The 22,545-nt window shown below is 36.9% G+C and overlaps 1 protein-coding gene across 5 annotated transcripts in view; it reads right to left on the bottom strand.

Annotated features, from left to right (window-relative positions):
- The window catches only part of CENPP (centromere protein P), a 256,672-nt gene that overhangs the window by 209,855 nt on the left and 24,272 nt on the right, over nucleotides 1–22,545 (bottom strand). For all 5 annotated transcript variants that reach the window (XR_002342147.1, XM_021085712.1, XM_021085711.1 and 2 more), the window contains 1 exon segment: nucleotides 11,312–11,400. Coding sequence is in view for 4 of the 5 variants with exons in the window: in XM_021085712.1 (XP_020941371.1) it covers nucleotides 11,312–11,400 (89 nt within the window). In the remaining variant the exon portion in view is untranslated.

Raw genomic sequence — 22,545 nt, 5'->3', positions numbered from 1 at the left:
GCAGCAGTAGCTTGTATTTGACTCCTAGCCTGGGAACTTCCACATGCCAAGGGTACGGGCCTAAAAAGCAAAAAGCAAATCAAAATAAAAAATAAAAACAGATACCTTTCCCTCATCCATATACATTCCCTGTTTCCCATCCCACTTTATTTTCCCCTATACCTTTTATCTCTATCTTAATATGCTGTTCACTTTACATATCAGTTTATTTACTGCCTTCCCCCCAAGATAATACAGTTATGAGGACAGAGATGTTTTGTTTTGTTCATTGCTACATATTAAGCACACACAACAGATACCCACTTATATTCCCAAAGCACTTACCCCATCATTTACCACATATTTCTGGCTCTACTTATCCACTAGTTTGTCAGCTTTTCATGATGTCAGAAACTATGTATCTTGTTCAATTATATTCTTAAAGACTAATGCAGTACAAAGCATATAATATGCTTTCACACTTGTATTTATTTATTTTTAAATTTTCATACTGAGGCAGGAGACGTATATTTTAAGCCTGGAAAGTCTTTTTATGCCAGAATGTAAGAAACTGCTCAAAAGTATGAGTAAGGAATTATAAATCTTTGGGGAAAAAAATGAATGAAACCCATCTATAGAAAATAGATATGTGCACATATACACATATACATAATGGTGAAGAGAGATCTATTTCTTACGTACCAGGCATAATGCCTATTGAGAGAGGTAAAGGGAAGAGCTGAAGCTGAAAAGTTGTCATTTTGCAGCCACCACAGTAAAGAATGGATCAGATAGGAATCACTAGGGGGTGCTAAATATAGGCAGAAATTTTAATGAAGAGTAGTCCCTGTATGATCACAAAGTGTCTCCCAACAGATTGTCTATCAGTTTGCAAGGGAGGGAAAAAAAAAAAAAAACCAGTAATGAATCAGTGGAGAATTAGATAACAGTTTGACTGAATGATCAAAATTAACATCACCTGTGAGAGACAGTTATCTGAGAATGGCCAGACATCACCTATACATTATTTAGCCTGAGAAGACATAACACCAATTGATCATTAGAAAAAAATCAAAGGCAAAATAAAAAACATTCTATGGAGGTGTGTGAGGAAGAACAGTATTTTTTAAAGGTGGCAAAGTCATAAAAGGCTCTGTAATTGTTCTAGATTAAAGAAATCCATAGAGACATGACAACTAAATGCAATACTTAGACTGGATCATATACTGCAGAGGAAAAGAAAATACAATAATGGACATTATTAGACCACTAATGAAATTGGAATATGGATGGAAAAGTAGATAAAAGTATCATATCAATGTCAACTTATGGAGTTGATCACTATTAGACAATATAAGACAACAGCTCCATTCTTAGATTGCATACCAAAGTATTTAGGAGAACAGAGCCATGATATATGCAATGAGATCTAAAAAGGTTTCATCAGGAAGAACAACAGAAATGGTAAAAATCTGGGTAAATATAAAAATCTATCACTCTTAAGTTCTTCAAATTATGTATTATGGTTGAAAGTAAAAAAACCGTAACATTGTCTGATGGAGTTTTCAGTACAAACCTATGAATATAATTCATATAAAAACTGTAATGCAAACAGAGGGCAAAAGGGATCTATTTGGTTATAAGACTTCCCAGATTACACCTGCAGTGGTAAGGTTTTTGTTTTGTTTGTTTGTTTGTTTGTTTTTTGTCTTTTTAGGGCCACATCCATGTGGCATATGGAAGTCCCCAGGCTAGGGGTTGAATCAGAGCTATAGCTGCCAGGCAGGAATTGAACCCGCATCTTCATGGATCCTTGTCAGATTTGTTACTGCTGAGCCACAACGGGAACTCCCTGCAGTGGTAAAGTTTTAAATCTAAGTAGACCATTAGAAGTTAGGTTATACAGTTCAAATTCCTCCAGCAGCCAATAATAATAATACTTTCTAAAGTCTCAAAGAAGAAATTACTCTCTGAAGAATATAGGCCTATAAAGAGCATTAGTTACTTCAACAGAGCTTTCAAGGCCAAAACGACAAGATATTTTAATCTCCACCAAAAAAGGGAGCAAAAATAAGCTCTTAATCATGTGATGAGGGAGTGAGCCAAGTAATAAATCTTAAAAATTACAATGGCTAAAGTTTAAATACACACACCCACTAAACACTAAGAGAAAGAGTGAAAAAGAAAAAGACTGTTCTGTAACTTAACTTTTTGTGTGTGTGTCTTTTTGCCATTTCTTGGGCCGCTCCCATGGCATATGGAGGTTCCCAGGCTAGGGGTCAAATCAGAGCTATACCCGCCAGCCTACGCCAGAGCCACAGCAAGGCGGGATCCAAGCCGAGTCTGCAACCTACACCACAGCTCACGGCAACGCTGGATCATTAACCCACTGAGCAAGGACAGGGATCGAACCTGCAACCTCATGGTTCCTAGTCGGATTCGTTAACCACTGTGCCATGACGGGAACTCCTGTAACTTAATTTTTTAAAAAGAAAAAAAAAAGAACTGTATTTAAAAGTGAATTAAGTCACAATTCCTTCACCCCCATTCACATCTCTATAGTTTTCTATTATAAAAAGTGTGCGTGTGTGTGTGTGTCCCTGCAGGCTCTTATAGCTGTAAGAATAATTGCAATTTATCTTTTTTTCCCAAGCAGAGTTCAAACTTCACTAAATGTAAAACAGATGTTATGGATATCCTTCACAAAATGTTGGCAGTGGTACACTTCAATTGCAACTAGTCAAAAAAGTAAAATAACTCCAAATGTTCTTTCTCAAGGATCAAGCAAAGTATAAAGAAGAAATCTGGAATAAAAATCTTAATATTATTAAGAATTTATTTTTTAAATAAAAGTTTATGTCTAAAATCAGGTGATAATCACAAGTTAATTCACTATCAGTCACTCTTACACACTGCTGGTGGAAATGCAAAGTGATATGGTCACTCTGGTAAACAGTTTGTCAGTTTATTATAAATTTAAACATATTTTTATCATATGACCAAGTAACCCCACTTCTGGGTATTTTCCCTAGAGAAAAGAAAACTTACATTCACATAAAAACCTCTATCGAGTAATGCTATTCATAATCACCAAAACTGAAATAACCTCCAATAGGCAAATGGATAAACAAACTTATCCATACATTGGAATACTACCCAGAAATGAAAAGACAGCTGAATCTCAAAGGCATTAGGCTAAGCAAAGAAATCTGTCACAAAAGGTTTCACACTGTGTGATTTCATTTACTTAACATTTTGTAAAAGGAAAAATTCTAATGATAAAGATAAGAGCAGGTTTTGCCATGGGTTAAGAGTGGGGAGAGGGTGTGAGAGTCTTTTTGCATTGACCAAACTGTTTAATATCCTGATTATAGTGGTGAATATACAGAAACCATCCAATCAGAGTAACGCAGAAGGAAACGATTGAATAAAATAAACAAAACGAAAAGGACATGAAGGACAATACCAAATTATATTCATGACATCAGAGATCCCGAAGCAGAGGAGAAAAAGTGTTGAGTGAAAAAAAATATTCGGAGAAATAATGGCTGAAAACTTGCCAAATTAAGTAAAAAGAAAAAAACATACAAATTCAAGAAGCTCTTAAAAGGCCAGAGAGGATAAACTCAAAGAAGTTCATGCTTAAATAGATCATAATTGAACTATTGAAAAGAAACAGAAAACCCCTTCAATCAGTTACAGGAAAACAGACACACGTTATACAGAGGAACAAGGATTCAAAGACAATGGATTTCTCAACAGAAACCATGGAGGCCAGAAGGAAGTAAAACAATATTTTAACAGTACCTATAGAGGGAGTTCCCATTATGGCTCAGCAGAAACAAACCTCACTAGCATCCATGAGGATGAAGGTTTGATTCCCTGGCCTTGCTCAGTGGGTTAAGGATCCGGTGTTGCCATGCGCTGTGGTGCAGATTGCAGACGCAGCTCAGATTCTGCATTGCTGTGGCTGTGGTGCAGGCTGGCAGGTGCAGCTCCAATTTGATCCCTAGCCTGGGAACCTCCATATGCCCCAAGTGCAGCCCTAAAAAGCAAAATAAATAAATGTATCTATAGGAAAGAAAGTCAACTCAATTAAATATCTAGTAAAAATATTTCAGAAATGAAGGTATAATAATGACATTCTCAGATGAAAGAAAACTAAAAGAATCTGCCAAGTGAATCTACTCAAAATGAAATGCTAAAGAACGTTCTTCAGATGAAAAAGAAATGTCATAGGGAAACCTGTAATATCAGGAATAAAGGGGAAAAAAATAAAATGGGGAGTTCCCATTGTGGCTCACTGGTAACAAACCCAACTAGTATCCATGAGGATATGGGTTTGATCCCTGGACCTGATCAGTGGGTTAAGGATCCAGTGTTGCCGTGCGCTGTGGTGTAGGTACCAGACATGGCTCGGATTTGGTGTTGCTGTGACAGAGGCTAGCAACTGCAGCTCCTATTCAACCCCTAGCCTAGGAACCTCCATATGCCATGGGTACAGCCCTAAAAAGCCAAAACAAAACAAAACAAAAAAACTAAATGGTAAAAATCTGCATATATTATCAGACTATTCTTCTCCAGTTCCTTAAAATATGTTGAAAGACAGAAAGTATGAATTATAACATTATCTGATGGGGTTACAAAATATGTGGAAATAATATATATAATGACTATAACATGAAGAGATGAGAGTAAAGGGATCTATTTAGTATAAACTTTCCATTTGAAGTGGGAAAGCATTAATTTTAAATAGACTATGATCCCTAAAGGAACCAGTAAAATATATTACACATATATTACATATTTAGATATATTATTTTAAAACATACATTTATATAATATGTAAGATATATAGAAAAAAATCAAATTAATGTGGAATTTTAAAAAGTATTCAAGAATCCAGAAAAGATATGAAGAGGGAAAAATAGACGAACAAAACATGGAGAGAACAAAAAATAACTGCTAAGTGGATCGATCTCAAACCAAACAGATCGACAATTACAGTAAAGCAAATAAATCATAGATCCAAATATAAAAGGTAAAATTATAAAAATTGTAAAATTTGGAAGGTAATTTTCATGATCTGAGGTTAGGCAAAAAGTTCTCAGACATCATACGGAAACATGAACTAAAAAGAAAGACAGGAGTTCCCTGGTAGCTCAGTGGGTTAAGAATATGGTGTTGTCACTGTTGTGGCTCAGGTCAGTGCAGTGGCATGGGTTTGAGCCTTGGCACGGGAACTTCCATATTCCTCAGGGATGGCCACAAAAAAAAAAAAGAAAAAAAAGGCAAACTGTGTTCCTGAAACCAACAACAACTTTGCTCTTTGAAAGACACTTAAGAAAATGAAGAGACAAGCTACAGAATAGGAGAAATATTTGGAAATTGCATATAGGACAAAGAACTTGTATGCAGAATATATAAAGAACTCCGAAAAAAACTGTGAGAAGACAAATAATCTAATGAAGCAATAAGCAAAAGACTTAAACTTCATGAAAAAGTATAAATATATGGCAATTAAGCACATGTAAAGATGCTTACATTGCTAACCTTTATGAAAAGAGATAAATTACAAAGGAGGTCACACAGAGAACTTTGAGGAATAATCAGTCCTGATAATGAGGTGAGATCAATGGATGGACTTAATAGCCAATTAGATGTAATTTGAAGCAACAGTTATCCTTTACTGGCATATACATCCAAGGAGATAATTTGGTATAGTTACATGGAAAAGCAAGAACCATTAAAAAAAGGAAGATTATTTTTAAAAAAGACACAAAAACTTGAAAATGAGACACAAAGAACTTTTACAAAAGACAAATACTATCAGTGAAATTTAAAACTCAATGGATGGAGGTTTAAGAGCAGATAAGTCAGAAAATGATGAAATAATTATTGAACTGAAATAGAGACTTGAGAAACAATGAGGAATAAGCCCAAAGATATGAAGAGATAAAAAATATAAAGAAAGGATAAGGGAGTTCCCATTGTGGCTCAGTGGTTAACGAATCTAAGGCACCATGAGGTCTAGGGTTCGATCCCTGGACTTGCTCAGTGGGTTGAGGATCCAGCGTTGCTGTGAGCTGTGGTGTAGGCCAATAGCTACAGCTCCTTTTTGACCCCTAGCCTGAGAACCTCCATAAGCTGAGGGAGTGGCCCTAGAAAAGGCAAACAGAACAAAAAAAAAAAAAAGAAAGAACTAAAGAAAGAAAGGGTAAGATGGATGCAGAAGTTAAAAAGAGAGTATGTCCCAAATTTCAGAATGAGAATCAGAGAAAATCGAGAAAGAGTTCCATTTCTACTTAAGATGTAAAAAGTTGGAGTTCCCGTCGTGGCGCAGTGGTTAACGAATCCGACTAGGAACCATGAGGTTGCGGGTTCGGTCCCTGCCCTTGCTCAGTGGGTTAACGATCCGGCGTTGCCATGAGCTGTGGTGTAGGTTGCAGACGCGGCTCGGATCCCGCGTTGCTGTGGCTCTGGCGTAGGCCGGTGGCTACAGCTCCGATTCTACCCCTAGCCTGGGAACCTCCATATGCCGCGGGAGCGGCCCAAGAAATAGCAACAACAACAACAACAACAACAACAACAACAACAAAAAAGATGTAAAAAGTTGCAGAGCATGTCACTCTAAACCTAGCATCAAGGAAAATCTGAATAATCTACAAAATCATAACCTTTCTTGAGCCCATTAAAAACCTGAATTCATAAAGTAACCAAATAAATGAATATTGTTCTCACTTAAGGGAGAAAGAAGACACATAAACTATACACCCTTGGTTAAAGACAGGGGAGGGAAGCAACCACCATATAAATATCAAGAAATTATCTATAATTTCAACAAATTGTTAGGGGTGGAGTGTCATTTTAGAACAGATGGAAACCCCAGACAAAAAGGGACTCCACCAAAAAAGACTGGAATCATGGTAGGCAACCAGAGAGAGCTCCCCTCAGTGGTACACGCACAAACCTACACAACAGCTCATGACAACACCGGATCCTTAACTCACTGAGCAAGGCCAGCGATCAAACCTGCAACCTCATGGTTCCAAGTCGGATTCGTTAACCACTGCGCCATGACGGGAACTCCAATACGCCCATTTCTGGACATACATACTATTTGCTTCAGTCTCTATTGTTTTTTCACAATGTCCATCAATCAATTAAAAATTATAAGTCACAAAAAGTCAAGAAAAAAACAAACTATTATAAACTAATCACAACTGGACTCAAAAGATGTTTCAAATGTTGATAATATCAGATAGGGGCTTTAAAATAATTATAGGAGTTCCCCCTGTGGCACAACGGGATCGACAGCATCTCTGCATTATGAGGACACTGGTTCGATCCTAGGCCTGGCTTGGTGGGTTAAAGAATTCAGCACTGTCACAGCTGTAGTACAGGTTGCAACTGAGGCTCAGATCTGATCCCTGGCCTGGGAACTCCATATGATGAGGAGCAGCCAAAAAAGAAAAAAATTTTAAAAAATTGAAAATTAAATTAAATTAAAATTAAATTAAATAACTAATTAAAAATCATAGAAGCAAAATAAGAATGATGTTTGCTCAGGGCTGGGCAGAAAAGGAAATTGGGAGTTATTTTTTAATGGGTATGTAGCTTCAGTTTTATAAGATGAAAATAGTCATGGAGATGGATATGGTTGTATAACACTATGAATGTATTTAATACTACTGAACTGTACAGATGAAAGGGTTAAAAAGGCAAATTTTATGCTATATATATTTTACCACAATTTTTTAATTAGGGGGAAAATAAGATAATAAAAGGAGTATGAAATAGTTTTCTATCTTAAATGTAGTGGTGGTGTCACAAAGCTATGTAGATGATAAAAATTACATAGAACACACACATACAAAGCACTTGCAAAACTGCTAAAATTTGCAAAAGCTCTCTGGATCTTACTAATATCAATTTTCTGGTTTTGACAGTATACTACAATTATTCAAGATGTTATCACTCTCAAAGGCTGGATGAAGGGTATAGGGAATCTCCTTCTATTTTGTTTTTTGCAAATTTCTTTGAGTCTATAATTATTTGCAAATTAAAAGTTTTAAAATGTGTTATGTAATAAGAATAGATTTAATAAGATTGACAAAATATTGCTAATTGTTGATGGTACCTAATAGGTAGCTGCAGATTAATTATACTATAATTTTAACATATCCAGGAGTTCCCGTCGTGGCGCAGTGGTTAACGAATCCGACTAGGAACCATGAGGTTGAGGGTTCGGTCCCTGCCCTTGCTCAGTGGGTTAACGATCCGGCGTTGCCGTGAGCTGTGGTGTAGGTTGCAGACGCGGCTCGGATCCCGCGTTGCTGTGGCTCTGCCAGTGGCTACAGCTCCGATTCTACCCCTAGCCTGGGAACCTCCATATGCCGCAGGAGCGGCCCAAGAAATAGCAAAAAAGACAAAAAAAAAAAAAAAAAAAAAAAACCAAACAAACAAAAAAACATATCCAGGTATTCCCTACATTTTGAAAGTCTGATTTCATACCACTTCAATTTAGTGACGATCTACGTTAGTACCTCATTTTGATAATGGGAAAAAAATCTGAAAAGAATTTTCACTTTTTCAAAAAAAAAAAAAAAAAGAAAAGATGAAAAGTGAAAGTAACATTCAGGGTTTGTTTTGCAGGGAGCCATCATAAAGCAACACGCACCCCAAGCAGCAAGAGTGGAACCACCAAAGTCCTTCCCCAGAAGGACCCTCAGCATCTCAGTATCAAGCCACCATAGCATTAAACTATGACTGTGAGCATTTGAGGTATGTCCTGATTTATTTTTTGCATCCATTAACAGAATGAGTCCTGAAATAACTGCTTTTTTCTTTACACCATGTTGGCTTACAAAAGGTTTGACAGGAATGCTCTATTTGTGGATTACAAGGGGAACTTATATTAGAAAATTTCCATAATAAGATGTTAAAGAAAATAATAACTATGACCAATAGGTTAAAAGATCTAGTAAAAAAAAGGTGGACAACATTTATAAACAAATAGGGAATTTTAGTATAGAGAGAAAAATTAAGAATCAAATGAAAACACTAGAAATAAAAAACATTAGAGATGAAGAATTCTTTCAATGGTCTCATTTGCACACTGGACTTCAGCTGAGGAAAGAATCTGTGAATTTGAGGACAGGGTAATAGAAATTATTCAAAATGAAATGCAAAGGAAAAAACAGTGAAAGAAATAGAACAGAGCATCCAAACACTGGGACAATATATCAAATATTCTAACATATAGGTAATCAGAGTTGGAGAACTATGACAGAAAAAGCATCTGAAAAGATGTGGTTGGGAATTTTCACACAAACCTATCCTAGAAATAGCACAAAATGTCAAAAAGAAAAATCATTAGAAAAGTTTAAAAATAACAGAAAAAAGTCATACACACACAAAAACAGTATAGTAAATTTCTTTTTACAATGTATCTATGTATTCCAGTATACACTGTAAGGATTTCTTTAAAGATGTGAAAGAAAAACTGTCAACTCAATTGTCAGTGGTCAACAATGCACCCTTGATTTCCTCCCATCTCTACAGCAGTTTTCTAGTTCCTTTGCAGTATCCTTGAACTCTATTCAGTAGCATATTTTAGAATTCCTTAAGGTTCAGTTTCAGTCCTTTTCCTATTTTCACTCTATATTCTCTGCAAAGGCAATCTCATTCCTGCTCCAAGTTTTAACTTTGACCACTGGCAGATAACACCAAGGTTTCTCTCTCCTACCCACATCTCTTCTTAGCTGCCTACTTCATATTTTTACTTCAGTGTTTTAAAGGCACTCATATTTAACATATACAAACTGAAGTCACAATCTCATCTGACATGGTCCTCTTCCAACTTCTGTCTCAACAAATGTAATCACCACGATTAAGGAGTTATAACCTGTCAGTGACTCCTAATCCCTCTTATTCAATGAACATAATGCCTACTCAATCGTGCTTGCTAAATATTCCCAAAATCCATCCAGTCCTTTATCTCAACTACCACTAATCTAGTCCAAACTACAAATTTCTGTTTCCCTAAACTGTTTTAATGGGCTAGTCATTAACCCTCCTATATTCAATTTTATCCCTCAAATCCCTTCTCCCTGCAGCATCGAGAGTAATTCTTTCTAGGATATCATACTTCTTTTTTTTTTCCCCCTTTTAGGGCTGCACCTGTGGCACATGGAAGTTCCCAGGCTAGGGGTCAAATCAGAGTTACAGCTGCTGGCCTATGCCACAGCCACAGCAATATGGGATCCAAGCCACATCTGTAACCTGCACCACAGCTCATGGCAACACCAGATCCTTAATGCACTGAGTGAGGCCAGGCATCGAACTTGCAAACTCTTGGATACTAGTCAGGTTCTTAACCCATTAAGCCACAATGGGAGCTCCCAGGATATCATACTTCTGTCTTCCTTTGGCTCTGCTTAAAATCATTCAATAGCTTCACAATGCTCAGGACTATGATCAAACTCCTTATACCAAAATCCATAGTGTGGACCTTACATAGGTTGCTAACTTTATCTTATACCACAATTCTCTGCTCTTGCCTTCCCCCAGTCACTCTGGCCTCCCCTAGATGCTCATAGGTGCCATGCTCCCTCCTAGCACAAGCTATTCTATCTAGGAACTCTTGGTTTTGCTGTTGTTGTTGTTGGGTTTTGGTTTTGGGGTTTGTTTTTTTTTTTTTTTTTGGGCCATAACCACAGCATATGGAAGTTCCCGGGCCAGGGACTGAATCCAAGCTGCAGCTGCAACCTACACCACAACTGAAGCAAAGCTGGATCCTTAACCCACTGCACCAGGCCAGGGATTGGAACCCACACTGCCACAGAGACAACGCTGGATCCTTAACCCACTGTGCCATAGTAGGAACTCCTCGGATCTCTTTTGTTTACTGTACACCTGTTCACATTGGCTCAAGTTTTAGGAAAATATTCTATGTTTTCCCCAAAAGCCAAATTCCTGATGTAGCTTCAATACAGTGTATAACTCTCATTTGTAGCATTTAAAACAGCCATAATTTTAATTTCTGAGATTATTTAATATCTGAATTCTTTACTAGGCTACAAATTCTATGAGGATCAAAGATTATATCTAGTTTTGCTCACATTTTAATTTTAATGCCTAGGACTTGGTGAATGTATAATAAATTTTAATTGAATGAATGAGAGATATAGAGAATATAGGCTTAAATATAAGCCACAATAATGATGTTCTGCTTTCAGAGATATTTTGAAATTTACTTGTCAAGAAAAAAGAACAGGTAAACTTAAAATTGTAAAGTTAAAATAACCTCAAAAAAAGTAAAATATCTTACCTAGATACAAATTCACTTAATTCTGAATATTCGGTGGGCTCCATTATTATGCTGAGGTCAGTAATAACAGAAGATAAATTCTCCTTATTCTAAAATAAGGACAAAAAAAACTTTTGTATCAAAGCACAGTCAACTTTTAAATAAAATAAAAAAAAACTACTTTTAAAATATTCAAAATGAAATGTCACCAGGTAACAGGAAAAGGTAACCAAGAAAAGGTACTACAGTCTTAAAAGAATGAAATCAGATCCTCACTCTAAACCAAAAACCGAAATGAACTACTCCAAATAAATTACTTACTTAAATGTAAACAATGAAACCACAAAATATTAGGAGAAAACATAGACATTTAACTGATTACTAAATGAGCAAGAACTTTCTAACAATAACAAAAAATACCAAATATGTTACATAAAAACACAAAATATCTATAAAAATGACTTTAAAAGAAATAAACAGAAAAATCTGTGTTATAAACACAGGGAAATAAGTAAACTGAAAAGGAAAAGGTAAAACACATGAACTAAAAACTCAGAGGTAAAAGGCAACATGCTCACTCTGACAATAAGATAAATGTAAATTAAAACAATGAGTTGACATTTTTACCTATAACATAATTTTCACAATGCACAAATTATTTATACTGTCTCAGCAATTTGAATTCTAAGAATCCATAATAAAGAAATAAGAAATGAAGACAAAAGGGCTCTTTATAATAAAGAGCACAAAACAATTCTATATTCAATAATGGGGATTGTAAAATAAACTGTTAAATATTATGATCTACAAAATCCAGGTTTTCTCCTTTACTCTAGTAAATTTTCTTCTATTATTACTCTCTATTTTTTTGTTTTTGGAAAAATCATTGTCTGTTTTCCACATTTTCCTTCAGCTGCAAGCATAGGTGATTTTTTTTTTCTCCAACTTCATTTGTAGGTGATTTTTCTCAAGCATATCCTCCAAATTGTACACCTGGCTACTTCTAATTTAATTTTCAGAACTATAATCATTTTATTCTTCCTTCCTTCCTTTCTTTCTCTCAGCTCTCTTACCTTCTTACTCAATTTTCCTGAATGTTTTCATTTGAAAGTCCAAGCAGTTATAATATAGCATGTTCTTGTATTTCCTGGATTATTTCTTTCAAAGTGAATTTAACTCCATTTTCTAATTCCTTTCATGGCAAGGATCCTAAAGGATGATGAACAAACCCTGCACCATCTTTGTGCTCTGTACACTGTGAATCTTAATTTGTTAACAGGAGTAGATCTAGCAATTTCTGCTATATCCTAAGGATATAGAATGAGTAGATAATGCTTGACTCTTCTCCATTTGTCTGGGCACTATATGACTTGTCTCTTTACATTTTGAGCTGCTGCAGAAATGGGTATTAATGATTTATAATCTCTGTTTAGTTTTTCAGCTGCTAAAGAATAAATTAGAAATTTTTAGAAGCAGCTGTGGTTATGGAGCTCTCATTGTGGCTCAGTGGTAACGAATCCAACTAGTATCCATGAGGACACGGGTTTGATCCCTGGCCTCACTCCATGGGTTAAGGATCCAGCATTGTCATGAGGTGCAGTATAAGTCACAGCCACAGCTCTGATCCTGTGTTGCTGTGGCTGCGGTATAGGCTGGCAACTGCAGCTCCGATTTGACCCCTAACCTGGGAACTTGGATATCCACACAAATGGCCCTTATAAAGCAAAAAAAAAAAAAAAAGCAAGTAGCTGTAGTTAAAGTAGGCCATCTGTGTGTATCTACCATCATATCTAATCAAAAACAAATTCCAGGAGTTCTCTGGTGGTCCAGTGGGCTAAGGATCTGGCATTGCCTCTTGTGTGGCTCTGGTTACTGCTGTGGTGCAAGTTTAATCCTTGGCCTGGGAATTTCCTCATGCCACAGGCATAGCCAAAAAAATCCCCACAAATTCCAGAGACAATAATAAAAAGACAAATGACCCAAGTAAAATTGGGCAATGAATCTCAACAGACATTTCATCAAAGATAATATAAAAATGGCCAAGAAGCTTATGAAAAGATGCTCGACATTGGCTAGTACTCAATATCATCTGGTACTTCCACCTGACCCAGTAATTCTATACCTAGATATATATGAGAATAATGAAAACATATGTCTACTTACAAACTTATACATGAACAGCTACAGAAATGTTATTTATAACAGCCAAAAGGTGAAAATAAGCCAAATGTTCATCAGCTGATGAATAAACATGTGATATATATCCTTACAATGCAGTATTATTCAGCCAAAAAATAAACAATGAAGTAATGATACATGCTATAACATGAATGAACTCTGAAAACATTGTGCTAAGAAAAAGAAACTAGTAAAAAAAGACTATAAATTTTATGATTCCATTTTTATGAAATGCCCATAGAGAAAGAAGATAGATAAGTTAGTCTGGGCAAAAGAGAGGCAAATTAGGGGTGATAAAATTCTAAAATTTACATGGTGATAGTTGCACAAACCTGAGTAAACTGAAACTGGCTGAATGTATACTTTATTTTTTTTTAATATTTAGAAATGATTTTAATAACAACTCTTCAAGTTTTAATGAGGAATGAGAATGTTACATAAAAATGACAGTATAGAAGAATCACAACTTTATAAAATTACTCAGAAAAGTCATGAGGAAAAGAAGCATAATTTTAGCAGTGATTGGGTAGTAGGACTATGCATGATTCCTATTTTTCACATTTTCTAATTTTTCCCTTTAAGGAACATGAATTATGTCTATAATCAAGACATTATATATATCATGTATATGTGTATTATATGTATATTGAATATATACATTAAATGGATGAATTATATATGTAAACCGATCTCAAGCTGTTATAACAAAAAGAAATAAAGAAAAAAGAACAAAATCTCAGAGGAATGTCTTATCTTTTGCTTCAATGTTATGTTTTGAATTTTGGCCTTTCACCCATTAGAATAGGCAAATTATTCTGTCAGCATAAAGCCTATGACTTATTGGCCCCTTTTTTTTTGTGGGGGTGGCGGGTGAAGTGTGTGTTGTGGATTCTGTAAGACACTTTTTCCTTATCTCTCTCCTTGCTGGTCATACAGCTAATCAGGTCAATCCACCCCAATCGTAAACAAAGAGGAAGAACCTTATAAACAACCAGATCTCAAAGACCCTTCATGAGTGTCAGCAGCACATTCCTTTCTACTACAGCCAACTTAACTGAAGTTTGCATTTCTCATTCTTCTTCACAACTTAAGGACTGTGGGTAGAGATATTTAAGGAGAGGGTCCTGTTAACTTTGCAAAATTTATGGAATGCTCACAAAACACACTATAATCAGATTTTAGTGTTTTTTTTTTTTTTTCCATTTGGGTTTGAATGTCATCACATCAAGTCAATTTTCTTTGGAGCCTATGACATGGGATTGCATTCTTTTAAAAAATTTTCATTGAGGTATAATTGACATATAACACTATATCAGTTTCAGTTGTACAAAATTATGATTCCACATCTGTATATATGGCAAAATGATCACAATAGGTCTGATTAATACTGGATACCATACATAATTATAAAAATTGTTTTTCTGTGATGATTTGAAGATTTACTCTCTTGGCAACTTTCGAAAATGCAATGAAGTAGGAATCCCAGCCATGGTGCAGTAGGTTAAGAATCTGACCCACAGCGGCACATAGTTGCAGAGGTGTGGGTTCAATCCCCAGCCCGGTGCAGTGGGTCAAAGACTTCAGTATTGCTGCAATTGGGGCTCAGATTCAATCCCTGGCCCAGGAACTTCCATATGCCACAGGTACAGGCATTTATAAAAAAAGCAATAAAGTATGATTTTTTTTTTTTCTTTTTAAGGGCCACACCCATAGCATATGGACGATCCCAGGTTAGGGGCCAAATTGGAGCTGCAGCTTCTGGCCTATGCCACAGCCACAGCAACACAGGATCCAAGCCACATTTACAACCTACACAGAAGCTCGTAGCAATGCCAGATCCTTAGCCAACGGAGAGCAGCAAGGGAAAAAACACGCATCTTCATAGATGCTCGCTGGATTCCTAACTCATTGAGCCACAATGGGAACTCCAAAAGTATGATTAACTGTGTTATCGTACTGTACATTAGATCCCCAAGCCTTATTTATTTTCTAACTGGAGGTCTATACCTTTTGACCATCTTTGACCATTCTCTTCATCCCCCACCCTTGGCAACCAGTAATCTACTTTCTGTAACTATAAACCTTTCTTTTTGCTTATGTTGCTTCCTAATTCCACATATAAGTGAGATCATACAGTACTTATCTTTCTCTGTCTGACTTTTTTAGCACAATGCCTTTGAGGTTCATCCATGTTGTCATAAATGGTAAGATTTCATTTATTTATTTATTTATGTATTGTCTTTTCTATGGCTGCACCCGTGGCATATGGAGGTTCCCAGGCTAGGGGTCTAATCGAAGCTGTAGCCGTCAGCCTACACCACAGCCACAGCAACACCAGATCTGAGCTGCGTCTGCAACCTACACCACAGCTCACGGCAACACCGGATCCTCAACCCAATGAGCCAAGCCAGGGATCAAACCCGCAACCTCGTGGTTCCTAGTTGGATTCGTTAACCACTGAGCCATGACAGGAACTCCAAGATTTCATTTATTTTATGGCTGAAAAATATTACACTGTATATACAGACCACATTTTCCTTATATATTCATCCATTGATGGACACTGTTTCCATGTCTTGGCTATTGTAAATAATGCTTCAGTGAACATGTGGGCATTATATATATATATCTTTTTGAGTCACTGTTTTTGTTTTCTTTGCATAAATATCCAGTAGAATTGCTGGACCACCCAAGTTATATATTTAACTTTCTGAGCAGTGTCCACTCTTTTACATAGTGGCTTTACCAACTTACAAGACCATCAACAGTACGCAGTCCCACTTCTCCATATTCTCATCAATACCTGTTATTTCTTGTCTTTTTTACAATATACATTCTAACAGATGTGGGGTTCTATCTCATTGTGGCTTTGATTTACATTTCCCTGATTACTAGTGTAATGTTGAGTATCATTGCATGTACCTGCTGGCCTTCTGTATGTCTTCTGTGGAAAAATGTCTATTCAAATCCTCTGTTCATTTTTATCAGGCTTTTTTTCACTATTGACTTTTATCAGCTCTTTATATATTTTGTATGTTAACATCTTATCAGACATGATTTGCAAATATTTTATCCCATTCAGTCTTGTCATTTTGTTGTTTCCTTTGCTTTGCAAAAGCTTTTTAGGAGTTCCCGTTGTGGCTCGGTGGAAATGAATCTGATTAGGAACCATGAGGTTGTGGGTTGGATGCCTGGCCTCGCTCAGTGGGTTAGGGATCCGGTATTGCTGTGAGGTGCAGTGTAGGTCACAGACGTGGCCTGGATCTGGGGTTACTGTGGCTGTGGCATAGGCCTGCAGCTGTAGCTCCAATTAGACCCCTAGCCTGGGAAACTCCATATGCTGTGGGTGCAGTCCTAAAAACACAAAAGCAAAAAAAAAAAAAAAAAAAAAATTTTTAGTCTGAGGTAGTTCCACTTGTTTATTTTTGCTTTTAGTTGAATCCAAAAAATCATCACCAAGACTGATGTCAAGGAACTTATGTCCTATGTTTTCTTCTACAATTTTTATGGTTTCAGGTCTTACATTCAAATCTTTAATCCATTTTGAGTTAGGTTTTGTGTCTGATGTAAAACAATGGTCCAGTTTTCCCAACACTGCTTATTAAAGATACTGTCCTTTCTCTATTCTACCATCTTGGCTCTTTTGACATAAATTAACTAACCATATATACATGAGTTTATTTCTTGGGCACTCCATTCTGTTCCATTGACATATGTATCTTTTTTAAGCCTATACAATACTGTTTAGAGCACTATAGCTTGTTCAAAATCAAGATGGGCAATGGTTCTAGGTTTGTTCTCTGTTCCAAGATTGAGTTGGCTATTTGGGATCTTTTGTGATTTATCCACAAATTTTAGGAGGTTCTTGTATTTCTGTGAAAAACTTCATTGGAATTTTGGTAGGGATTTGCACTGAACATGTAGATAGCTTTGGGCAGAATGGATATTTTCAAAATAGTGATTCATTCTATCCATGAGCATGAAATGTTTTTCCATTTATCTGTATTATATATTTTTTTCACCAATGTCATACTTTTCAGTGCACAAGTCTTTCAAATCCTTTACAAATGCTTTTCTTGTGCCCTTGTCTGTTCTGGTTATCAGGTTACTGATGGCCTCGTAATGTGAGTTCAAAAGTTCCTCTTCTACTTTATGGAAGAGTGTGAGAAGAATTGGTATAATTCTTCTTCAAATGTTTGTATGGAGTCCCCTGGTGGCCTATCAGTTAAGAATTCAGTGTTGTCACTGCTGGGGCTCAGGTTTAATCCCTGGCCGGGGAAGTTCAGCATCCCACAGGCCACCCCCTCCCCCGCCGCCCCAAAAAAAGGTTTGTAGCATTCACCAGTGAAGCCATCCGGTTCTGGATTTTAGTTTGTTGAGGTATTAAATTACTGACTCAGGAGTTCCTGTCGTGGCTCAGTGGTAACGAACCCAACAAGTATCCACAGGGACACAGGTCTGATCCCTGGCCTCGCTCAGTGAGTTAAGGATCTAGCATTGCCATGAGCTCTGGTATAGGTCACAGATGCGGCTTGGATCCCAAGTTGCTGTGGCTGTGGTATAGGCTGGCAGCTGTAGCTCTGATTAGACCCCTAGCCTGGGAACCTCCATGTGCTGCAGGTGCAGCCCTAAAAAGCAAATAAATAAATAAATTAATAAATAGATTTTCTGTTTCTTCCTGATTCAGTCCTGGAGAGTTGTTTTTAGGAGTGTATCCATTTTTTGGCACATAATTATTCACAGTAGTCTCTTATGATCTTTTGTATTCCTGTGGTAGAGTTGTAATGTTTCTTTCACTTCTTTTTTTTTTTTTTGTATATTTTTATCATAGTTGATTTACTATGTTGTAGCAATTTATGCTGTACAGCAAAGTGACCCAGGCATATGTGTGTGTGTGTGCATATTTTTCTCATATCATCCCCCACCATACTCTATTCCAAGAGATTGGACACAGTTCCCTGTACTATATAGTAGGACCTCATTGCCCATCCATTCTAAATGTAATAGTTTGCATCTACTAACCCCAAACTCCCAGTCCATCTCAGTCTCTCCCTTCTCCCCCTAGGCAACCGCAAGTCTGTTCTCCATGTCTGTGAGTCTGTTTCTATTCTATAGATAAGCATTTGCACCACATTTTAGATTCCACATATAAATGACATCACATGGTATTTGATTTTCTCCTTCTGATTTACTTCACTTAATATGATAATCTCTAGTTGCATCCATATTGCTGCAAATGGCATTGATTTGTTCTTTTTATGGCTGAGTAGTACTCCATTGTGTATGTGTACCACATCTTCTTTCATTTTGTATTTTATTTACTTGAAACTTTTTTTGTTTTCTTGGTAAGTCTAGCCAAAGTTTTATAAATTTGGATTATCCTTTCAAAGAACCTGCTCTTAGTTTTACTGATCTTTTCTAACAGGTCTTTTGGGGTTCCTCTTATTTGGAATTCTCTGGGGTTCCTGGATCTGGAGAACTGTTTTTATATTTTAGGCAAGTTTTTCTGTCATTATTTCTTCAAATATGTTTTCAGACCCTTTCTCTTCTTCTCAGGCTCCTATGTAAATGTTAGCATGCTTCATGCTGTCCCATTGGTCCCTTAAGTCATCTTCACTTTTGTTCTTTTTTTCCCTTTTTGCTGCTTTGATTTGGTGAGTTCCTATGTCCTGTCTTTGAAATCATTGATCTCTTCTCTGTCTCATGTAGTCTCCTGTTGAACCACATTAATGTATTTTTCAGTTCACTTACTGTATTCTGTAGCTCTTTGACTTCTATTTGGAACTTTCTTACATTTTCCCTTATCTTTGTTGAAGTTCTCAATATGTTCATCCGTTTTTCTCTCGAGTCTGGTTAGCATCTTTATGACCATTATTTTGAACTCTCTCTTTTTTTTTTTTTTTTGTCTTTTTAGGGCCACACCCATGGCATATGGAGAGTCCCAGACTAGGGGTCAAGTTGGAGCTATAGCTGCCAGCCTATGCCAAAGCCACAGCAACATGGGATCCTAACCATGTCTGTGACCTACACCACAGCTCTCAGAAATGCCAGATCCTTAACCCATTCAACAAGGCCAGGGATTGAACCTGCATCCTCATGGATGCTAGTCAGATTCATTTCTGCTGAGCCATGACAGGAAATCCTGAACCCTTTATCAGGTAAATTATTTCTATTTTATTTAAGGTTTTCTTCTAAGGTTTTTAAATTGTTCTTTCTTGTTTTGAATATATCCCTCTGTTTCTTCATTTTGCTTGGTGGTTTCTATTACGTTGGTTTCTATGCATTAGATGAAACAGCTACCTCTGGAGTCTTGAAGGGCTGGCCTTGTGTAGGAGACGAATCTTACTGTTCAACCCTACCCTAGCTCCTGGTTGTCTCTCAAACCTTTGCAATTATCCAACCTGCCAATTTAATTTTTTATAGCTCTCAGTAGTTGATGTTGTGCCAAGACCAAATACTCTCTTAAATTAAAAAACTTCCCTATTTTTGGGTCATTTTTTCCATATCATTGGGTTTCAGGGAGAGTAGATATGAAAACATACCACTCCACCACCTTCCCGCAAACTGCCACCCACTTGGTTTATTATGTTACACGGACTATTAACACTGACAAATGTTAATTCTAATGTTTTTGCAACTCCTCACAAACAGTGCAACAGCACTATCAACACCAGATAGTAAATCTGGTGAAAAGAGTTGTATGTTCTAACCACGTCTGACAAAAGCAGCTGTGCCAACACAGAAATCATTCAAACATTCTGGGAATAATTAATCCCTATACGAAGGTTGACCTAGATAATCTAAAAGGTCACTTTTAGTCCCAACATTCTATTAATATGACTTTAGGTCACTTTGGTTCTAATATTGTACTACTATGATTTTATTATAATGACATTGTATAACTAATATAGTTTTATTATTTAGGTTAACTTTTAATTTTCTGATAGCTAAATATCTCCCTCTAGTGGAAATTTTGTTTTTAAAAACACAACACAGAAGGTTGCTGCTTCTTTACCAATGCTTTTCTTCTATCGGTCTCAACTATAAAAGTCTGCTCAAGGAGTTCTCCTGTGACACAGTAGGTTACAGATCTGGCATTGTCACTGCAGTGGCCTGTGTCACTGCTATGGCTTGGGTTTGACCCTTGGCCTGGGAACTTCAGCATGCTTTGGGTGTGGCAAAAAAAAAAAAAAAAAAAAAAAAAAAGTCTGCTCAGCATTTACAATGGTTAAACTATTTTAGAAAGCAGTTTGGTACTATCAATCAGAATTTACAGGTACATCTTCTTTGACCTAGCAATTCTACTAGAGATATAGTTTTGAAAATACACATGCCCAAGTAGGCCTAGAATATATGAGGATTTACCATTTACCATTAGGATTTAAATAAAAACCATAAAATTGGAAAGATGAAGAGAGAAAGGGAATGTTCTTAACAAAGCCTAGAAGAGCATGCTCTTTCTGTAGCAAATTGAAAGTAAAACCAAGCAGTTCAATAGTACCTACATACTTTGAAAGGTAAATAGTGACAACTTAAGTTCCCTTAGAGATTCAGCAATTACTGTGTTCTATGTTTTTCAAAGAGTATAAATTGTCTCTCTCCTTAGATTTTTTTTTTCCCTACATCTCCTAAATCATGTGGGATAGAAACTGCTGGAAGTCCCCAACATTCGTACTTCTTACTTGCTCTAATTTTTTCACTGGCCACATGGCATGTATAGTGAAAACTAAACTTCTGCACTAACTTATTGCTCACTAGAATGTAGGTGAAAATGATGGGTGTTACAACTTCTGAAAAGTGTCCTTCAACTGAAAAGGTGAGCCCTAGTTTGCCTAGCCTTGTCTGAAATGCTAAAGTGATAAATGCACCATGATTTGGAAGCCATGTGGGTGATGACAGAGCCTGATGATCAGGAAACCACCATACCAGCCCTTGAAAACTTATCCTGAAAATTTGTTTAAGCAACAGAGAAATTTCTATTACTTTGAACCTTCCTCAGTTTTAAGTTTTCTGTGATGTACAGCTCAACTAATTCTAATTTATTTAGCATGTGAGCTAACAGTATAACTTTAGGCCATTACTAAATGGTTACAAAATTTTCAGTCATGCCTTGGTGGTATGAGGATCAGAATATTAGCTTTAAATACTGCTGATAGGGAAGTGAGGCCTGGGTTGGTGCCAGCCACTAATGCCTGGTAGGAGATAGGGAGCATAGTCACTACAACAGGGACAGCAGGTCCTGGAAGGCGGGGCCTATGTGCCACTGGTCCTGTCTGTGCAGCCTCATGACAGCCACACAGGACCAGCAAGCCCAGTCACAGTGGGAGCTGCAGGGGCCCAGGGCTCATTTGTGCTGGAAATGCCTCTAGTCAGCCATTCTTCATAAGCACATCACATTATTTTTAAAATGTCCCCAAGAGTTTCCATTGTGGCTCAGTGGTTAACAGATCCTACTAGGAACCATGGGGTTACGGGTTTCATCCCTGGCTTCACTCAGTAAGTTAAGGATCTGGCATTGCTGTAAGCTGTGGTGTAGGTCACAGAACGTGGCTCAGATCCCACGTTGCTGTGGCTGTGGTACAGGCTGCCGGCTACAGCTCCAATTAGACCCCTAGCCTCATATGCAGCGGGTGCAGCCCTAGAAAAGACAAAAAGACCAAAAAAAAAAAAAAAAAAAAAAAAAAAAAGTCCCCAAATCAAAACCTTATCCTTGATCTGACTCATGATGTGATCAAATTACAGCCTGACACTTTCCTGCAGAGGCTTAAGGTCACCAAAGAATGCAACTTTGATAAAATGAAATTAAAACATTGCAATCTATTTTCTCTCTCTAGCCAAAACCCCAGTAATGAATATACCAATCAATATTTGGTGACAACTTATCCTGGAAAGCACAGCTCTACTGAATAGCTCATTGGTCTCAACTTCAGAGGATGGCTTTTCTTTTTTCAGTTGGACCTGTGGATAGCTTTCCAAATATGAGCCTAATTTTGCCAATAGTCTTGCTTCTCTCCAGATAACCCATGGAGTGACTATTAAAAAAATGAATGCCAACAGGAGAAAAAGGACCCTAAGAC

The sequence above is a fragment of the Sus scrofa genome, chromosome 3 (genome assembly GCF_000003025.6).
Source record: "Sus scrofa isolate TJ Tabasco breed Duroc chromosome 3, Sscrofa11.1, whole genome shotgun sequence".
Lineage (NCBI taxonomy): Eukaryota > Metazoa > Chordata > Mammalia > Artiodactyla > Suidae > Sus > Sus scrofa.
Note: the sequence above shows the minus strand (reverse complement) of the source record. Positions and strands in the feature narration are given on the sequence as shown.